This window comes from Egretta garzetta, unplaced genomic scaffold (genome assembly GCF_000687185.1).
Source record: "Egretta garzetta isolate BGI_Z169 unplaced genomic scaffold, ASM68718v1 scaffold9, whole genome shotgun sequence".
Classification (NCBI taxonomy): domain Eukaryota; kingdom Metazoa; phylum Chordata; class Aves; order Pelecaniformes; family Ardeidae; genus Egretta; species Egretta garzetta.
Window position 1 is genome coordinate 146,670 of NW_009260763.1, and position 17,069 is coordinate 163,738.

A 17,069-nucleotide genomic window follows, 5' to 3' on the forward strand; every position below is an offset into this window, starting at 1 on the left:
GAAGCGAGATTCTCTCCAACTTTTGTTGCTGCCTGTGTTCCTCTGCTGCTGTGGCAGTGTAGCACTGACCAAGAATATGTTTCTAGTAAGACCTTAATGCTGCTTGAAACAACTTCTCTTTGAGATGGGGAATTCCTTACAGATACAGATGCTAAAAAGTGACATAGACCTCCTGTGGAGTAAGGCGAGAGTCCTTCACAAAATGTCTTCTCCTCTGCATCCAAATCTGAGCCCTGTAGGGGTTAGTGGGTCAGATTGCAAAGCTATCATTCTACATAACCTTATTCTTCAACCCAGTTTGCAGGGATTTAGCTTGTCAGGATAACACAGTTCCACAACCTGTGCTTATGTTGACTTCATTATTGCCGTCCGCCCGTAGTCCTGTGCAGCACAGTGCTGCCATGTTTGATGTGAGAGTATTCTGGATATATTTTAGTTTCTGTCTCCATTGGAATTCAAGCATGATAGTGACAGTCATGAAGGCTTTTATACTGACCCTAGATTTTAGCTTCTTACATGATTAAATATTTAAAACTTTGTCCAACTGTATCTGTTCAGTCAATCTGTAGTATTGCAGTATTGTTTTAGTGACTTTTTCAAGGGACTTGTATTCCTATAGTGACATTTTGTTTGAAATTGTTTGTTTTCCGTAGCAAAGTATTTAGGACTTACCAGCCTAGTAGTATGAAGTTCTGCTGCTACAAGCACAGGCTGGTGGTGGTTCCTCAGTTTGCTAAGTCCAAAAATGCCAAGGAAGGGTAATTACATAAAACACTTTTTCATGTTTTCAGGTACTCAAAGCCAGACTTCTCACTGCATGGCATTTAAAGCATGTTGGGAAACTTATCCTATCTGAGAGAATCTGGAACAATTATTTTTGACATGTTCTGATAAGTAAGTGGCTGCCATTGATTGTCTGTGGAAGGGATATTAGAGCAACCAAGTCTACTTACGTGACCTCTGTGGCATAGCGGAAACAGGTATGCAGTGATGTAGTGTAAGAATGTATCATCCCATGAGCCTGGAGTGTAGAAAAAAGATAATTAAAAATCAGTATAACAGAGGGCAACTTCGCAGCTGGAGTACCGCCAGGGAGTTTGCAGGCTACCGGGAGGCTATCTTAAGGCAAGTAAATCCTACACTGTCAAGGCAGGAACATCCCTAGCTCCTCTTGTTCTTCTAGTAGTGAATATGCTGCCTTCCTCTCCAATTTCCTCTAAAAATGCCTCTGTACTTCCCAGGAGCAGCCTCAGAGATGCAGGGGTAATACTCAACAGCTTGGTAGCATTCAGTCTGGAAAAGACAGCTGCTTTTTTATGGGTCTGTGGATTCAGTGGGGGCGAGTGTAAATATAGCAGTTAATGTTCTCTCATGTCTCTGCTCGTCTAATGCCATCTGCTTTGTGTCCATTCATTCACGCCGGTGCGAAAACGTATTTCTGGAACAGGTTATTTGTGCATCAGTGGACTGGGTCCCTGGCTGTTAGGTGAGAGTGAGTACGTAAACTGTGCGGTATGGGTAGGCAGGCGAACTGTTTAAGTTTTAATGTGGCTATTTATAATCAGCCATTGCCAATAGTTGCTAATCCATGGGGTAATGGTAACAGCTATAAGACATGGCTGCTTCTGGTGGTGGTGCAGGAATGGGAAGAGCACCGTTGCGCCTCAGAGAAGGCGATATTCCTTTGGTATTCCATCCCTTGTCAGCAGCTGTGGGAACACCAAACTTTGAGCAGAGTTTATCAGAAAACAGATAGAGCTGGGACCTAGTCGTAGTGCAGGTGCTTTAATCCTCCCACTTCTTGGTCTGTCTTTATTTTACAGGAGTGAGAAATGTATCAGGCAGGATTATGGCCTTCTCTATGTGTTTGTGCACACTGTCGCTGTAGTTGTACCAGTGTATTATTAAATACGGGGCGAGGGGTTACATGTACACTCAGTTATACTCACACCAACCTATTTATATCCCTTTCTCCAGTTCTTTTTTCAAGGTAGATGTGTATTGTATGTACAAGGCATCTTGATTGCACTATAATCGCAACCACCCAAGCAGTTGTACTAACTGTAATTATTAAGGCTTAAACCATAACACTTAGCGCTAACCATAGCTTTTGTGGCAATCCAAATCTGTATGTGAATTAGACTTTGGTCTGAGGCTTTGACTATACGTTATCTTCCAAATCCAGCTGTATATGTGGAAAAAAAAAGGCTATTCTCAGCTTTTCACTCTTGTTTCCACCAGAGCTTAGTCTCTCCCCTGTGATCTGCCAGCAGAATTGTTTATGCAAGCCCTCCCTTTCTTGTTTTAGGATAAACCAATCATAGAATCATAGAATGTTTTTGGTTGGAAGGGACCTTTAGAGGTCATCGAGTCCAACCCCCCTGCAGTGAGCAGGGACACCGCTAACTAGATCAGGTTGCTCAGAGCCCTGTCCAACCTGGCCTGAATGTTTCCAGGGATGGGGCCTCCACTGCCTCTCTGGGCAACCCGTTCCAGTGTTTCACCACCCTCATTGTAAAGAATTTCTTCCTTATATCCAGTCTAAACCTACCCTGGTTTAGTTTAAAACTATTACCCCTTGTTCTGTCACAACTGGCCCTACTAAAACAATTGTCCCCATCTTTCCTAGGCTCCCTTTAGAGTACTGGAGGGCTGCAATAAGGTCTCCCCGCAGCCTTCTCTTCTCCAGGCTGAACAACCCCGACTCTCTCAGCCTGTCCTCCCAGGAGAGGTGCTCCAGCCCTCAGATCATTTTAGTAGCCCTCCTCTGGACCTGCTCCAACGGTTCCTTGTCCTTGTGCTGAGGGCTCCAGAGCTGGATGCAGTACTCCAGGTGAGGCCTCACCAGAGCAGAGTAGAGGGGCAGAATCACCTCCCTCAACCTGCTGGCCATGCTTCTCCTGGTGCAGCCCAAGGTACGGTTGGCCTTCTGGGCTGCCAGCGCACATTGCCGGCGCATGTCCAGCTTTTTGTCCACCAGCACCCCCAAGTCCCTCTCATCAGGGCTGCTTTCGATCCTTTCTTCTCCCAGCCTGTATTGATACTGGGGGTTGCCCCAAACCAGGATTAGTGCAGACCAGAGTTTACCATACCAGTCTGATTTCACCAGACACTAGGTAGAAAGTCTGAAACGGCATTTTGTGGGGAGAGAGGGACAGTAACTTGCGGCAGAGGGACACTGTTGAGCCTGTGAAGTTAATGTACCAGTGCAGCTGCATCTAGCAGCAGAGGTCTGCCCACAGCTGTCCGGATCTTTTTAGGAGGGTTATTCTCCTCCTGCGCGTATGGATGGCATGGCATTGCTCGATTACCTGTCAGCCTTGAGTGGAAACAAATACAGCAGTTGACGTTGGTTGTAGGCTGTAGCCTCACTGGCATATAATCAGCGTTTCCTCCGCAGTCATTCAATCGTGCCTAATTTCACACTAGCACATGTGCAGGATTAAACCTTGGGTATCTGTTTATGTACAGATTGTCTGCTTGCAGTAGATATGATTTAAGATAGCCGTGTAAGTTGTGTTCTTCTAAAACACAATGTAGTGTTACAAACTGTGTGTGGTAGTGTTTAAAAATGGGTCTAATGTTCAAAGAAGACAACAGTAAAATGTCTTTTATGCATTTAAGCTTCAGGTTTGAGCCTGGTGGTGGAGCTTGCTGTGCAATGGAAAAGCAAAACCAGAGCAGTCATATTTCAGGAAGCGTTCGTAGGCTTAATAGGTTCATTTTCTTCTGCTGAAACCAAAGCATATATAACTACTTTCAACCCGCTATTTTCCTTTGTAATTATTCAGGAGTAAACAAAAGTACAATTCCGTCTCTAATACTGAAGAGAAATTCTGTAGTATGTCTTCTACCTACTTTTGTTTAGCTCTTGGGAGAGGCGTAGGTGTTAGAAATTCTGTCCCCTCAGCTTTGAGAGACATACAGAGAGATCTTTATTTATGCATGATTCCCTCGGTCTCCTTTAAGGAGAATACAAACATAAGAACAGTTTAAAAGTTTCTGTTAGAGCATGGGAATGCATCTTTTGGCATACGAGTTGTTTTCCTCTTTTGTTGAAATAAAGATCTGGCATCTTTTCTGGTTCCTGCAACTGATTGAAAGATTGAACTGCTTTTCCTTTGCTTAGCTGAGAAAATAATTTTCTCTTAGTGCTGCATTTCCTCTGTCTGTTGTCAGCTCCACAAGACAGATTGTATGCACTGGATTTGCAGATTGCGTTTCTTTAAAATATATTGTTTAGCCGCCTCTAGTCACACTTCTGCTTCTCTTACAGCAGTCATCCGCCCTGCCCGCTCACCCAGTGCTGCTGCTTGGGTAGAAGAGATTTCTTTCCAGCAGCTTCTGCCATCTGGAACTGCCTTATTTTATCTCCCTAGTTCATTAGGTCTCCATAGCTTTTAAAATATTTTCTGAAATTACAACTTTTTTCTTTCACGTTACGCCTCAGTGTTTGACTCTGTGGCTGGATATTTAATTCGTTAGGAAATGCCCTTACCCCACTGTTTTCTGTGATTTTTTATTGTATGAAGTCAGGAAAATGCTTTGAGGCACAGCTTGGTGAAACACTCTATAAAATAAAATGTTATTAGAAAGTTTCAGAGAGACTGAAACCTATAACCCCATAACTACCTTTTCCCTGCCAAGGAAAGAATATTGCCAGCCTCTGCTTTTGTAGCTGATAGCAAAAGGGTTTCCACCAGCATACTGCTGCTGTTTCACTCGCCTGTGTGTGCATACGTACAAAATTGTCAGAGTCGCAGAATGGCTGAGGCTGGAGGGCACCTCTGGAGACTGCCCCGTCCAACCCCACTGCTCAAGCAAGGGCCAGCCAGAGCCGGGTGCCCCAGGCTGCCTCCAGTTGGGTTCGGAATATGCAAAAGACAGATGGACATTGCATAACTTGTCTGGGAAACCTGTTGCAAAGTGTGACCACATAAGAATACTCCATCAGGATGCTTTTCTGAGTCCTCAGTACCATTCCCATGTAGTCTGGAGTATGCTTAAGTTTGACGTCTTGCATTTTCCCATTTTCCTGGGAAAGCTAAGAGAGCACAGCTTCTAGAATTGAACATCACAACCTGGATTTCTTAACTTGCCCTGGCTCTGAAAGCTTTTAAGAAAGTCCTTGCTGCTTTATTGTTTACGGGAACAGTGATTTTGTAAGATATATCATTAGTATGTCTGTGGTGCTCTGCTGCTCCCTCTGTATTGATACCTCTCAAAATGCTTGAAACTGTGGAGTTCATGTTTGTTCATTATCCAGAGATCTTAGCAGCTTCTGGCTCTGTGGAAGCTAATGGGGTGGAGTGCTGAGATGCACTCGATACTCTGAGATAGGATAAGATTATCATCTTCACAAATGAGAGAAAATGAAAAAACCTCAATGGCTCCTAGAAGTAAGGATGCTAGGGTACAAAAATCAGTTCTTAGCGGTCGATCAATATTAGGCATCCCGAGTGCTTTAAAAAGGGAACAACATGCTGAGGTAAGGTCAATAAAAAATCCTTGAATAAACTGATTAGAAGACTGGCTTTTATTCTGAATTTAATGATAAACCTTAGTTTGTAAGTCAAATACCTGTTTGGTTATTTGTTTTTGTTCAAAGTGCACTAGTAGTGGTGAAATACTAGATTTGCGGACTTTGCTGAAAGTGTTGCTACTAGACATGGAAGAGGCCAGTAGTTGTCTGTCTCACAGAGAAAGTATCCTAATAGATGGAGAACTGGGGGAGAGCCACTTAGTCCCACTTTCCCAACCCACAGTAATTCATTTATTCTGTAGAACATATGGTTTACTGCCTTTTAGAGATCCAAGAATGCCTACAGTAACCATTATGATAAATAAATATTTTATATACTTCATATCAAACTTTGGATAAGGTGGAACTTTCTAAGTAGTTTAGTTTCAGTCAGTTTTGTTCTCAGTCATCTTCATGTGTTGCAAGTGTTTTTTAAACAGTTTATGATTTCTGTGTTACCTCTTTTTTTGTTGTCTCTGTCAAGTGTAGGTATGATCTAATGTGCTCTTTTCATTCATGTTGGTAGTAAGTACAAGTAGAGGCAGTGATAAATGATTCCTTTTTATGTTTTTCAATTTATTGGGCAGTAGGGGAGCCTGGCAGTCTAAGGAAACATTATGTTGCAAATAATCCTCTGAAAGGACTGAAAAATCGTATTTCATGCATTATAAAATATAGCAAGTAGTCAAATTAAACAAATATATCCACTCTAATGATACCTCAGAACTGTGTATCAAAGGAGCCTGCAATCTTAGGTAGAAAAATCTGCTTTAAATTTTGAATCTTGTGTATTGAGATGGTTATTAATTTTCTTGGGTTTTATTTTTCTTCTTTGCAATGAAAGGACAAGTTTCTCACCTTGTTCAAGTCAACGTGAGTTTTGTCTTTGCCTTAATTAGTGCCAGGATTTCATCCCTAGCCTGTGTTAGTTATGACTCTTCTGCATAGGTAAGATTTTACCTTTGCTATTAATTATGCCTTTGTCTCTATTAATCTGAGCAACTAAATCATGAGGAAGGTGACAGGTATATTGATTTTCCTTTCATTTTATGCCTTTGAGGGTGGGAGTCTTTTACAACACCCCTTGGTTGAGCTGACAGAAATGTTTTTGATGTACTAACTTACTGCTGGAAAATGCTGATTGAGCTGAATGAAAACACCCCGTGGGAATATGTCAGTGTGCTGACTTTCATGGGAAAGCAGGTAGATTTCCACCCTGGCCAGCCGGCTATTTGCTGGCCAGCTTTGCCTACAGACATTTCTGAAAAATTGTGTTCTACATGAAAATTCTTGTTTCTGAATTTTAGTTCCCATTCAGAAGAAGAAAAGAATGATTCAAAGCTGTGGAAGCTTTTGGGGATCTCGGTTGTCTTACCTGTGCAAACCCTTCCATGTAGTAACATTGCAGCTTTCTAATAGGTTACTGCTGTTAGTGTTGGAGTAGCAAAAGAGATTCCCAGGAAGTGAGATCACCTGATTTTCCCATTCTTAACCAAGAATTGGCATTGTCATGCCCCATTCATGCCTCGCAGTTGTGTTATTTTAGACATGAATCCTTTGTATGAATGATTTTCTGAGAAGCCTCTTAGACATATTAAAACTTGTTTATTTTTTTGCAGCCTCCGTAGCAGACATATAACTCTCTCTTAAACATTCTTTAGGCATAGGAATCAAAATTAATATTTTTACTCTGTTCTGCTCTCTGTTCTGGACACTCAGTGATAGTTTATGCTCTAATTCAATTCCTTCTGGTTGATCATGCCTCATGCATTCTTCAGTTGCGGTATCAAGTAGAGTGGTGATTGAGGGTCAGATCTGAAAATCCAAAATGGTAATTGATGGTAATTTGAATCTTCAATTAAGTGACTACTGAAAGGTCTCAGACAGAAAAAAGGGGAAGTGTATGTCTCAAATGTTTTTTTCTTGTGTTTTTTTCATCGGGTAGGAGAAACAAGTTATATTTTCAGAAGACTGTTGTGTAACCTGGTAGTCTTTTTTGGCCTTTTTTTTTCCTTCTGTGGTGGCACCTGCCCATCTTTTTTTCTGTCCTTGTGATCAGCAAAGTTCCCAATTGAGTATGTGAAGCAATCTCCTTGGCAGATGAGAATCTGGGCATGCGACTGGGTTTCCAGTCAACTAGCTTAGCATTCCGAATTAGCATTCTGCAGGTTCTGAAGAAGGCTAAACAGAAACAAAACCATGCAAGGGAAACTGCTGCATGCATGTGGCCAAGACCAAATGAGTTGGGACAGCAGAAATCCTATAGGTCTCTTGTATTTGATAGATCACCTTCCCTCTAAATAGCTGTTAGACACAACAGTCCGCTTTGTGCACTAAACAGAAGAGGTACATCATTTGCTATCTTTTGATCATATACAAGTATTTGTCTTCTGCCCTAGGGTAGGATTTTGGTTCCTGGTCATTTTAAAATGCAAGGCATTTTTTCTTAATGACTTTGGACTTTTCATGAGGAGCTTTCATCCTGACTTTGGAATCAAGATTTGACTTAAACCGACAGCACTGTTTGAACAAGCTAATATTTGGGCAAAGCAGGGAATGTATAAAAGATTTAATCTAAGCTATTTTCAAAATACTGTTGAGTAGCCTTTTAAGTCAGACAAGATGAACACCTTGTGCTTTGTTATTCTGGAAAAAAAAAAGGGGCTTGATATGTAGTTCAGCAGCAAGTGCAGTGCAATGCTTGAGGGAAAAGAGTAAGCCTGGGAATTTTTTGGAAACATATTAGGTAGAAAAGTGGTGAGGAAGTAACACTGCTCTCAAATATAATCTCTCTTCTCTCATTACGTTAGTGTGTTAGTTTTTTAAGTGAAAAGATGTTTATATGTAATTTCAGTTAATACACTGAAACACCTTTGTTTTACCTGCAGTGTTGGGACTAACCACGGTATTGTTGGTTTTGCTTCCTTTTACAGGTTGCCTTTTTGAAGATGTGAGGAATGCAGATATCTGTGTTGAAAGCTATTCTCAAATTCATTTTCAGCAGAAATATACGGATGACTTCCAATAGTATGACTTCTAGAAAGAAATCCACTGGCAATACAAAACAAAATGAGGGTGTGGTGTGTTATTCTTCATATCTGGATGTCTTTCAAAACCAAAGACAGAGTGAGTTAACTTCTGAGTCCAGTAAATTCTTAGATGTCATTTTAAGAGTGACTTACCTGTCACTGCTGTCACTCCAGCTGGGATGACTGTTGTGATCTCTTCATTGCCAAAAAGAAATTATCTATCTATCTTAGTACTAACTTTATCAGACGGTGTTTGATAATGACCTATATGTCCTTAGGAAAATTCAAAACTGGTAGCAAAAAGAGGTTTTAAAATATTTAACATCATGGGTAATGACATAAATTGTTTACTTTCTTTGTTCTGGTAAAGTTAGAGGTCCAACATTAAAATGTAAAATCTGGGTTTTGTCAAACTTGTATGTTTATCACGTATATTGTTTCCACATTAAGGCTTACCTTCCTTCTTGAGAGGGAAGGAAGACAGTTTCTGTATTCCTACACCTCATGTAGAATTTTTTTTAAACTGATAATGTTTTGGAGAATCATGGTTTTATGGTTACTTGGAATAGTTATTCCTTCAACTTCAAAAAAGAGCATGTATGTGAAGGCTGGCCTAGCAGAAACTGCTGGAGGTGAAAGATCCTTGTAGCAAGTCAATACAGCTACTCTAAATTGTCATTCTCTGCTGTGGCTGCTCAGCTGCCTTCCATGGGAGCCACAGCGCATTTCCGTGGAACGCAGAAGCTGTTACTTTTCTCAGTTTCGGAGTGGATTGCTCATGTAGCTGACAGCAATTTTTGCCTTCTCTTGTCCAGGGGAACAGAATGATGTAAGTGCATAGGCTGAGGAGCAGAAAAGATGCCTCCTGGCGCTTTTGCCTCAATTCCTGCTCATTGGGGCAGACTGCTCTTGAGCTAGAAGGAGATGATCCTTTAATATCAACCATCTCACTTGGACCCCTCTTCCCCCCAGGGTCTTCTCCCATATCTGCCTCGCTTATCTGCAGTTTTCCTTACACAGCTGCTCTTGGAAAATCAATCAGGTACTGGGATGGTTCATCTCACCTAGTGTGACAATTCTTGTGTTCTCAAAATGTATACAAAAAGGTATCCAAACAGGAAAAAAAAAACAAAAACAAAAACAACAAAAGAGAGACCCTGTTTATGTAGGCTAGCTTTTTCAAAGTCCATCTTTAAACTCTTAAAATAAAAAGATGCTACCTTTTTGGAAACCAGCTATATTTTGGGAGAATGGATTCTGGAGGGAATATCCTTGTTAGGGGAGTTCTTTGAAAATTCCTGAATTTCAAGGAAAGTTAACATGCCCTTTACTCATGAAATGATCATAGTGCAGGAAGTGACCCTGCAAAGTGTTGGACACCTTCTCTGGGTTTTACACACCCAAAGACAAGTAGCTGAGGCCTCCCAGCACCCAGTCTGGATATCATCTTATTTTTCTATTCTAATTTTAGTTTTCCATTTTGAATGAAGAACAAAAACATTATGAGTTTTGTATTTGGGGACTAAATTATCTAGCTCCAAGATATTTTGTCTATGAACCAATGTTTAGTCATTTTATGAATAAAATATATTTTCTAAATCAGTTTACTGTTCTGCTTAATTTCTGTGACGGTTTCAGCTTCCCAGAATATGACTGAGCAATCTTAAAATGGAAGACATTTGTATCAGACAGAAATACTCCAACTTTAAAATCTTTTCCAACTTATTTAAATGACCCCTGATGCAGTTTTGCATGCATGGAGCAATCTTAGGTCAGAGAATATTTACGCTTTTGAGGTTCAATCTCTGTCATGTCCTGCCTCATTTGGTATTGTGGCCATAGAGGGTTAATCTGCCTCTGGTAACATACATGGTTCCAGAATGATGAGTGCAGACCTTTTTTGGGGGGAAAAAAAAAACCTTCCAAAGATGAAGGACAAATCAACCCCATCCTGCCTGGTCTATCACTAACCTGTAGGAGCTAATGGCTCCAGTGATGCTACAACAAAGTCAGTGCTGCAGCTGGCTCGGGAACCAAATCCTGAGAGAGTGCTAAGCCCAGTGTGTATGCTTAAAACATTAAAGTTTTTAGGAGCTTTCCCTCTGCCTACGGGTGCTTAAAGCTTTTCCTTGTTCTTTTTTATCCTATACATTGGTGAACTGGGTCTCGCTGGGGTGGAGTTAACATTCTTCATAGCAGCCCCTATGGTGCTGTGGTTTGGATTTGTGGCTCTAACAGTGCTGGTAGCACACCAATATTTTGACTATAGCTGAACCTTCTCTTTTATTTCCCACTCTGCCCCCACACCCCCACGTGAATAGGCTGAGGGTGGGCAAGAAGTGAGGAGCGGGGGACACTGTCTCCCACAGCATTCTCCTAGAGAAGCTGGTGGCTTATGGTATGTAGACACAGGTGTACTCTTTGCTGTGTAAAAAATTGTCTAAGAGAGTTGTGGTGAACAGAGTTAAATCCAATTGGTGGCTGGTCACAAGTGGTGTTCCCCAGGGCTCAGTTCTGGGGCCAGTCTTGTTTAGCATCTTTATCAGTGATCTGGATGAGGGGATCAAATGCACCCTCAGTAAGTTTGCAGATGACACCAAGTTGGGCAGGAATGGGGTCAAGGGTAGGGAAGCTCTGCAGAGGGACCTGGACAGTCTGGATCAATGGTCAAGGTCAATTGTATGAGGTTCAGCAAGGCCAAGTGCCTGGTCCTGCACTTGGGTCACAACAACCCCATGCAATGCTACAGGCTTGGGGAAGAGTGGCTGGAAAGCTGCCCAGCAGGAAAGGACCTGGGGGTGCTGGTAGGCAGCCAGCTGAATATGAGCCAGCAATGTGCCCAGGTGGCCAAGAAGGCCAATGGCATCCTGGCTTGTATCAGGAATAGTGTGGCCAGCAGGAGCAGGGAAGTGATCGTGCCCCTGTACTTGGGCACTGGTGAGGCTGCACCTCGAATACTCTGTTTGTTTGTGGGAACCCTCAGTTCAAGAAGGACATTGAGGCACTGGAGTGTGTCCAGAGAAGGGCAACGATGCTGGTGAGGGGTCTGGAGCACAAGTCTTATGAGGAGCAGCTGAGGGAACTGGGGCTGTTTAGCCTGGAGAAAAGGAGGCTGAGGGGAGACCTTATCGCCCTCTACAACTGCCTGAAAGGAGGCTGTAGTGAGGTGGGCATTGGACTCTTCTCCCAGGTAACAAGCGATAGGATGAGAAGAAATGGCCTCAGGTTGCACCAGGGGAGGTTTGGATTAGGTATTAGGCAAAATTTCTTTATTGAAAGAGTGGTCAAACATTGGAACAGGCTGCTCAGAGAGGTGGTGGAGTCACCATCCCTGGAGGTGTTCAAAAAACGTGTAGACATGGCACTGTGGGACATGGTTTAGTAGGCATGGTGGCGTTCGGTTGATGGTTGGACTTGATGATATTGGAGGTCTTTTCCAACCTTAATGATTCTGATTCTATGACACAGTGAGGACAGCTGACCTGAATTGGCCAAAGGGATATTCTGTACCAGAAAGCATCGTGCACAGCAGTAAAAACTGGGAGTAGAGGAAGAAAGGGGGAGAGGGGTGTCTTCCAAGGTGATGGTTGCTCAGAGACTAGCTGGGCATCAGTCTGCTTGTGGGATGAGATGAGTTACTGCCTTTGCATCACTTGGTTTTGTTTTTTTTTTTTTCTCTTTCCTTCACTTATTAAACTTTCTCTCAAGCCACAAGTTTTCTTGCTTTTGCTCTTCCTGTTCTCTGCCCCAGCATGCCGGTGGAGGAATGGGGGTAAGTGAGCAGCTGAGTGGGTGCTTGGCTGCTGGCCAGGGTCGACCCACCACAATTGGAAGCAGAAGTTGTGAAGTCCCCAAAAGAAAAAGAATAAATCTTTCTGTTGCAGCTGCCCTCCCATTTTGGGGACATTTCCCTTCCCCAGGTTCCCAATGGCCACAATTGCCACTCTGTGTCTATATGAGGGGCAGGACAATTTGACATGCTTAGTGCCATGTTTCCCTTTCCTTGGTTCTAGCTCTGAGACCTCCATTAACATTTAACCGTTGACATTATCTGGAAAACATCAGACCACGTATGATAATATACAAATGCCTCGGATGGGTTTCCATTTGAAAATATATTTCTTTGTTCATGTTCAGAAAAAAAATGGTTTTGATATTCTCCCAGGTACCAGGCAATACATTATTCAGAACTCCTGTTTCTGAAGACAACTTTCTTGGCTTTTTTTTCCCCCCTCCTATTTCTTATGTGATCTTTCCTTCTGAGCCAGTAGTGGATTTGAGGTGTGATAGCTTCATTTGACACTTTCTTGCATTCCAGCTGCTTTATAAAAGTGAAACTTGGCCATTTTTTTTCACGATTATCTTAGCAGTGAACCATGGGCTCTCATAAACCATGCACTTGGGTTCAGAAAACCTGCTGAGTTCCCCTCAAGGCTCCTTCCTTGACCTTTGCCTATCACTGCTCTTGCCTCCATTTGTCTGTTGAATAGCATGATGCCATTTGCTTGTTGACATCAGCATTTTGAAAAGTTGGGAATGTAGAAAGCACAATTAGTTACAGTTCCTAGCATCCAGAGCGAGTGGCACATTTTATTCTAGTCTAAATACCATGTCTGGATACATCCATAACAGAAAGCTTGTTTAGTTCTGAAGTGTGCAGACAGTATCTGTACGCAGATGGAAAAGCGTGCACCAAGATAGGAGTTGGCCTAGAAGCTGTGTTCTTCAAAAATGTTTGGTCCTTCTTATTGCTTGCCCTCTCTCCTCAGCATTTTTGTCTCTTATGGTCTGCATTTTTCATTGCAGAAAATGTCTTAATTTTTGCTTTCTGTAGTGCCGAGCACAGTGTTAGTCTTAAAGTAATAATAATAAATCAGCAATGACGTTAAGAAGTCCCCAACTCACATTAACTGAGATAGATGTGCATCCTTTCCTAATGTGCAGTTTCCAAATAGTGTATGGCAGCAAGAAGATATTAAAAATGTCAGCTTTAATTCTAATATGCTATCGGGTTATAAAGATGGCTATTGGTGGTGCAGAAAACCTGCCTATCTGTCAGACCAGTACTGTTCTCTCCATTAGCAACAACAGACAACAATATTGTTTCTGTCAACGGGTCACAGGGCGATTATATTAGTGTAGGGCTTGTTACTTCTTTTACACACGTTTGACCATTTAACTGGGATAGTTAAACTGGCATACCAAATTGAGTCCCACTGGGTTTATTTTAATTCCAAAATTAGGGTGGCTTTCTAACTTCGTTTAAATCCCTGCTGGAGTAGGTTAGGATAGACTGAATAATAATAATAATAATAACAAATGGATTGATCAGGGAGCTATACTGGTATTACCCTGTGAGCTGAAGGGCAAGTTCTAGCTTATCTCCAGTTTACTTCTCTGTGTAGAGGAACTTTTATGTTTAAGGAGCAACTTTAAAATTTACCATAGATGTTTCTGCACTCAGGCATTCTGGCTTTAAATGCAAATGCATTTGAGTAATTTTCTTTCTGTTTTGCTGCCTTCATTTTTGTTCCCCCAGAACATCACTTTGTGGTTTCAATGTTAGACTTTGCATCCTTTAATTTCTCTTGTAGCCAACTGTCCTCCATTATAAATGACGGGTAACTTGTTCGAGGTACTGCATTAGCTCATCAGCCTCATTCCTTTTGGTTTTCCTCTGCAGGTTTTCTTGCTACTGTTGAGTCACTGTTGTAGAAGCACTGCAAAATCTGCAGATGGACAAATTATAGAAACATTGAGCAACTCTCTTTTTACTAGACTTCTTTGGTGTGTTCTTTCGGAGCAGGCTGATAGCAGATGCCGTGGAGGATTAGGTAATGTTCACAGAATATAGAATAATAGAATTGCTTTGGTTGGAAAGGACCCTTAAGATCATTGAGTCTAACCTTTAACTTAACCCTGCCATCCCACCACTAAACCATGTCCCTAAGCACCTCATCTATCCTTCTTTTAAATACCTCCAGGGATGGGGACTTGACCACCTCCCTGGGCAGCCCGTTCCAGAGTCTGACAACCCTTTCCGTGAAGAAGTTTTTCCTAATGTCTAGCCTAAACCTGCCCTGGCACAACTTCAAACCATTCCCCCTTGTCAGGAATTATGCAGGTCCACATGCTAACGGCTCGGTAACAACGTAGGTGTCTTCCGATACCTGATTGCGACATTGAAGTGTGGCGTTTTTCTTACTGTGGGCAGCAATTGCTGTGTTCAGATCCCGTGGTTCTGTGGTTCAGTATGTTCAGACGGTGTTCTCTTCAACACGGAAGTAATGTTATTTTCTCATTGCCATGTTGTGTCCAGCGGCACATGCTTCATTCCCATTCGGTCTTCTCACACATGGATTGTGCAGGTCTGTGTACCATGTCCTTACTGATAAATGCTTCTTCTACTCGCTTGTATTCAGTGCTGATATAAATGTGTATCAATTGTAAACAATAGAAAATTGGGGTTCTTTCAAAATACAAAATGTCATTTTAACTTACGTGCTTTTAATCACTTCCTCAAGATTGCAAAGCATTTCATTTTATTATTTATCTTTTTCTGTGACAACTGGGTTTTCTGTAGTGCGGGCAGGAAGGCGGAGCTGCAGATGGGCTTTACCATGTGTTTGTGTCACCGGCAGCTCCACCAGCCTGGGGCTTGTGAAACAGGCTTTACACCTTCATTACTGACACCAGTTAATTACAACCCCAACTGGCCGGCCATCTTGTCTTTTACCTACGTGTGTTTCCTCACTTTTAAAACTATGACTGTATTGTAAGGATCATGACTCTCCTATCAGTGATAAGGTCGATTGCTCCACAGTGCAGCTGGGAGAAAAGTCCCCGTGTGGCCATAAACCGAGTTATACAGGCGAGGGGCAGACTGTCAAGTACAATAAAGCTGCTGTAGCTGTCCTGACTTTAATGGAGCCATTGCCAGTTTACATCAGCCAGCAATGCGCAGTCTGGACAGGAGGGAGATGAAGTCTCTTGTCTTCCCCTGTTAGTCCCACTTCAGAATATAGAATTATATAGAATATATAAAGAATAAAGAATTGAGTTGGCAATAGAAATGGGGCTGGCTATGTCTGAGAAAGGCCTGAGACCACGTCTGGACAGACACAGAGTCAGTTGTCGTCATTGCGCCAACGTAACGGGAGGGCCCAGCACAGCTCACGTGCAGTAGAAGTACACTGACTGTAAAACAAGAAGAGGGGAGAAAGAAATTCAACCAGTCCTCTATCAGCTCTGCATGATGTAGCCCTAGATTAACAGGCTTATTGAGTATGTCCATGGTGCAACGGCTCTGCTCTCAACTTCTTTGTAAACTTAGTCAAAAGTTTCTGTCTGTGACTAATGGGAAGCATGACATGTAACCATCCAGTCGTATAGTTAGTGTAGGCTGTTTGCTCAGATTACTAGACTTGCCCTTTACTGGGCTTTGATTTATGTGAACCTAGTAAGAGAAGGGCAAGAACAGACCTTCAGTCCTTTGTTTGAGCTTTGAAAGAAAACGGAGGTGTGGAACAATTTACAGCTTGTGCTTTGTTGCTGAAAAGGGGTTTTGTAAATTTGTTGGAATAAATATTCCCAAACACGTGAAGCAAGATGAAAATGCACTAAATTAAGAGTGCCTTTTAAATTAATGGCTATTGAGAAGAAGATACGAGTAGTTGTTTTAGTTGATTCACATTTTATTTAGTAATTATTGAGATCATATTTTATAGTTGAGGTGCAGAAACATGGCTTGACTGTTGCAACCTCTTTTCTCGAGAGTACAAAGAGCAGCGTCTGTTCCAACCCAGCAAACGCAGCTCTGGCAGCTCTGGCAGTTCTCCGCGTAGGTGAATAAACAAGGCATGAGCGAGCCCAGCAGAAGACAGGGAGCATAGCACGACAGAGGGCTCTGTAAGATGCTTAGAGGGAAAATATATCATCAACCTGCCTGAAGGAAATTTTTTCCTGCCCTTAAAAGTGCTTTTTAGATTGCCGCAGGCATATGAAGAAACATCTTGGTGGGTTGGGGATTTTGGAATTGGCATCATCATTTGCAAATGAAAACATATTTCCTAGCCAGTTGGATTTTTTTAATGATCACATGAACTCAAAAGAACATCTTGTCATATAGTAATGCTGATTTATTTTGCAAATATTTCTAATTACCTGTGGATTTACTAGGGTATGCATTACAATCTGTACCTTCCTCCTCTAGATTTTGACACTTCCTCAGCAAGAGTCACCATTTACATAAGGCTATATTAGCTTTCACCAAATTTGGAAAATTTTTGTTTAAATTAGAAACAAGTGACAATTTGTTGTTATAGTTACCAGAAGGCTACTAAGTAAAAAAGACCTCATGTGGGCTATTTGTTTTGTTGTGTATCATTTCACACTTTAAAGTGGATTTTTGTCCCTTACTCTACTAGGCAAATGTTCCATTATTATTTTCATTTTGTCCATAGAACATCATTTTAAAGCATTTTCAAAAGAGCTGGAATACAAAACCTGTAAGACTTTTC

At 41.9% G+C, this 17,069-nt stretch overlaps 1 protein-coding gene across 1 annotated transcript in view; it reads left to right on the forward strand.

Annotated features, from left to right (window-relative positions):
* Nucleotides 1-9,615, forward strand: part of UBE3D (ubiquitin protein ligase E3D) — a 79,280-nt gene extending 69,665 nt beyond the window's left edge. Inside the window, exon 7 of the mRNA XM_035901493.1 lies at nt 8,455-9,615. Within this exon, the coding sequence (XP_035757386.1) occupies nt 8,455-8,475 (21 nt within the window). The 3' untranslated portion in view covers nt 8,476-9,615. The remainder of the gene's footprint in view (nt 1-8,454) is intronic.
* The last annotated feature ends 7,454 nt before the right edge of the window (nt 9,616-17,069 follow it).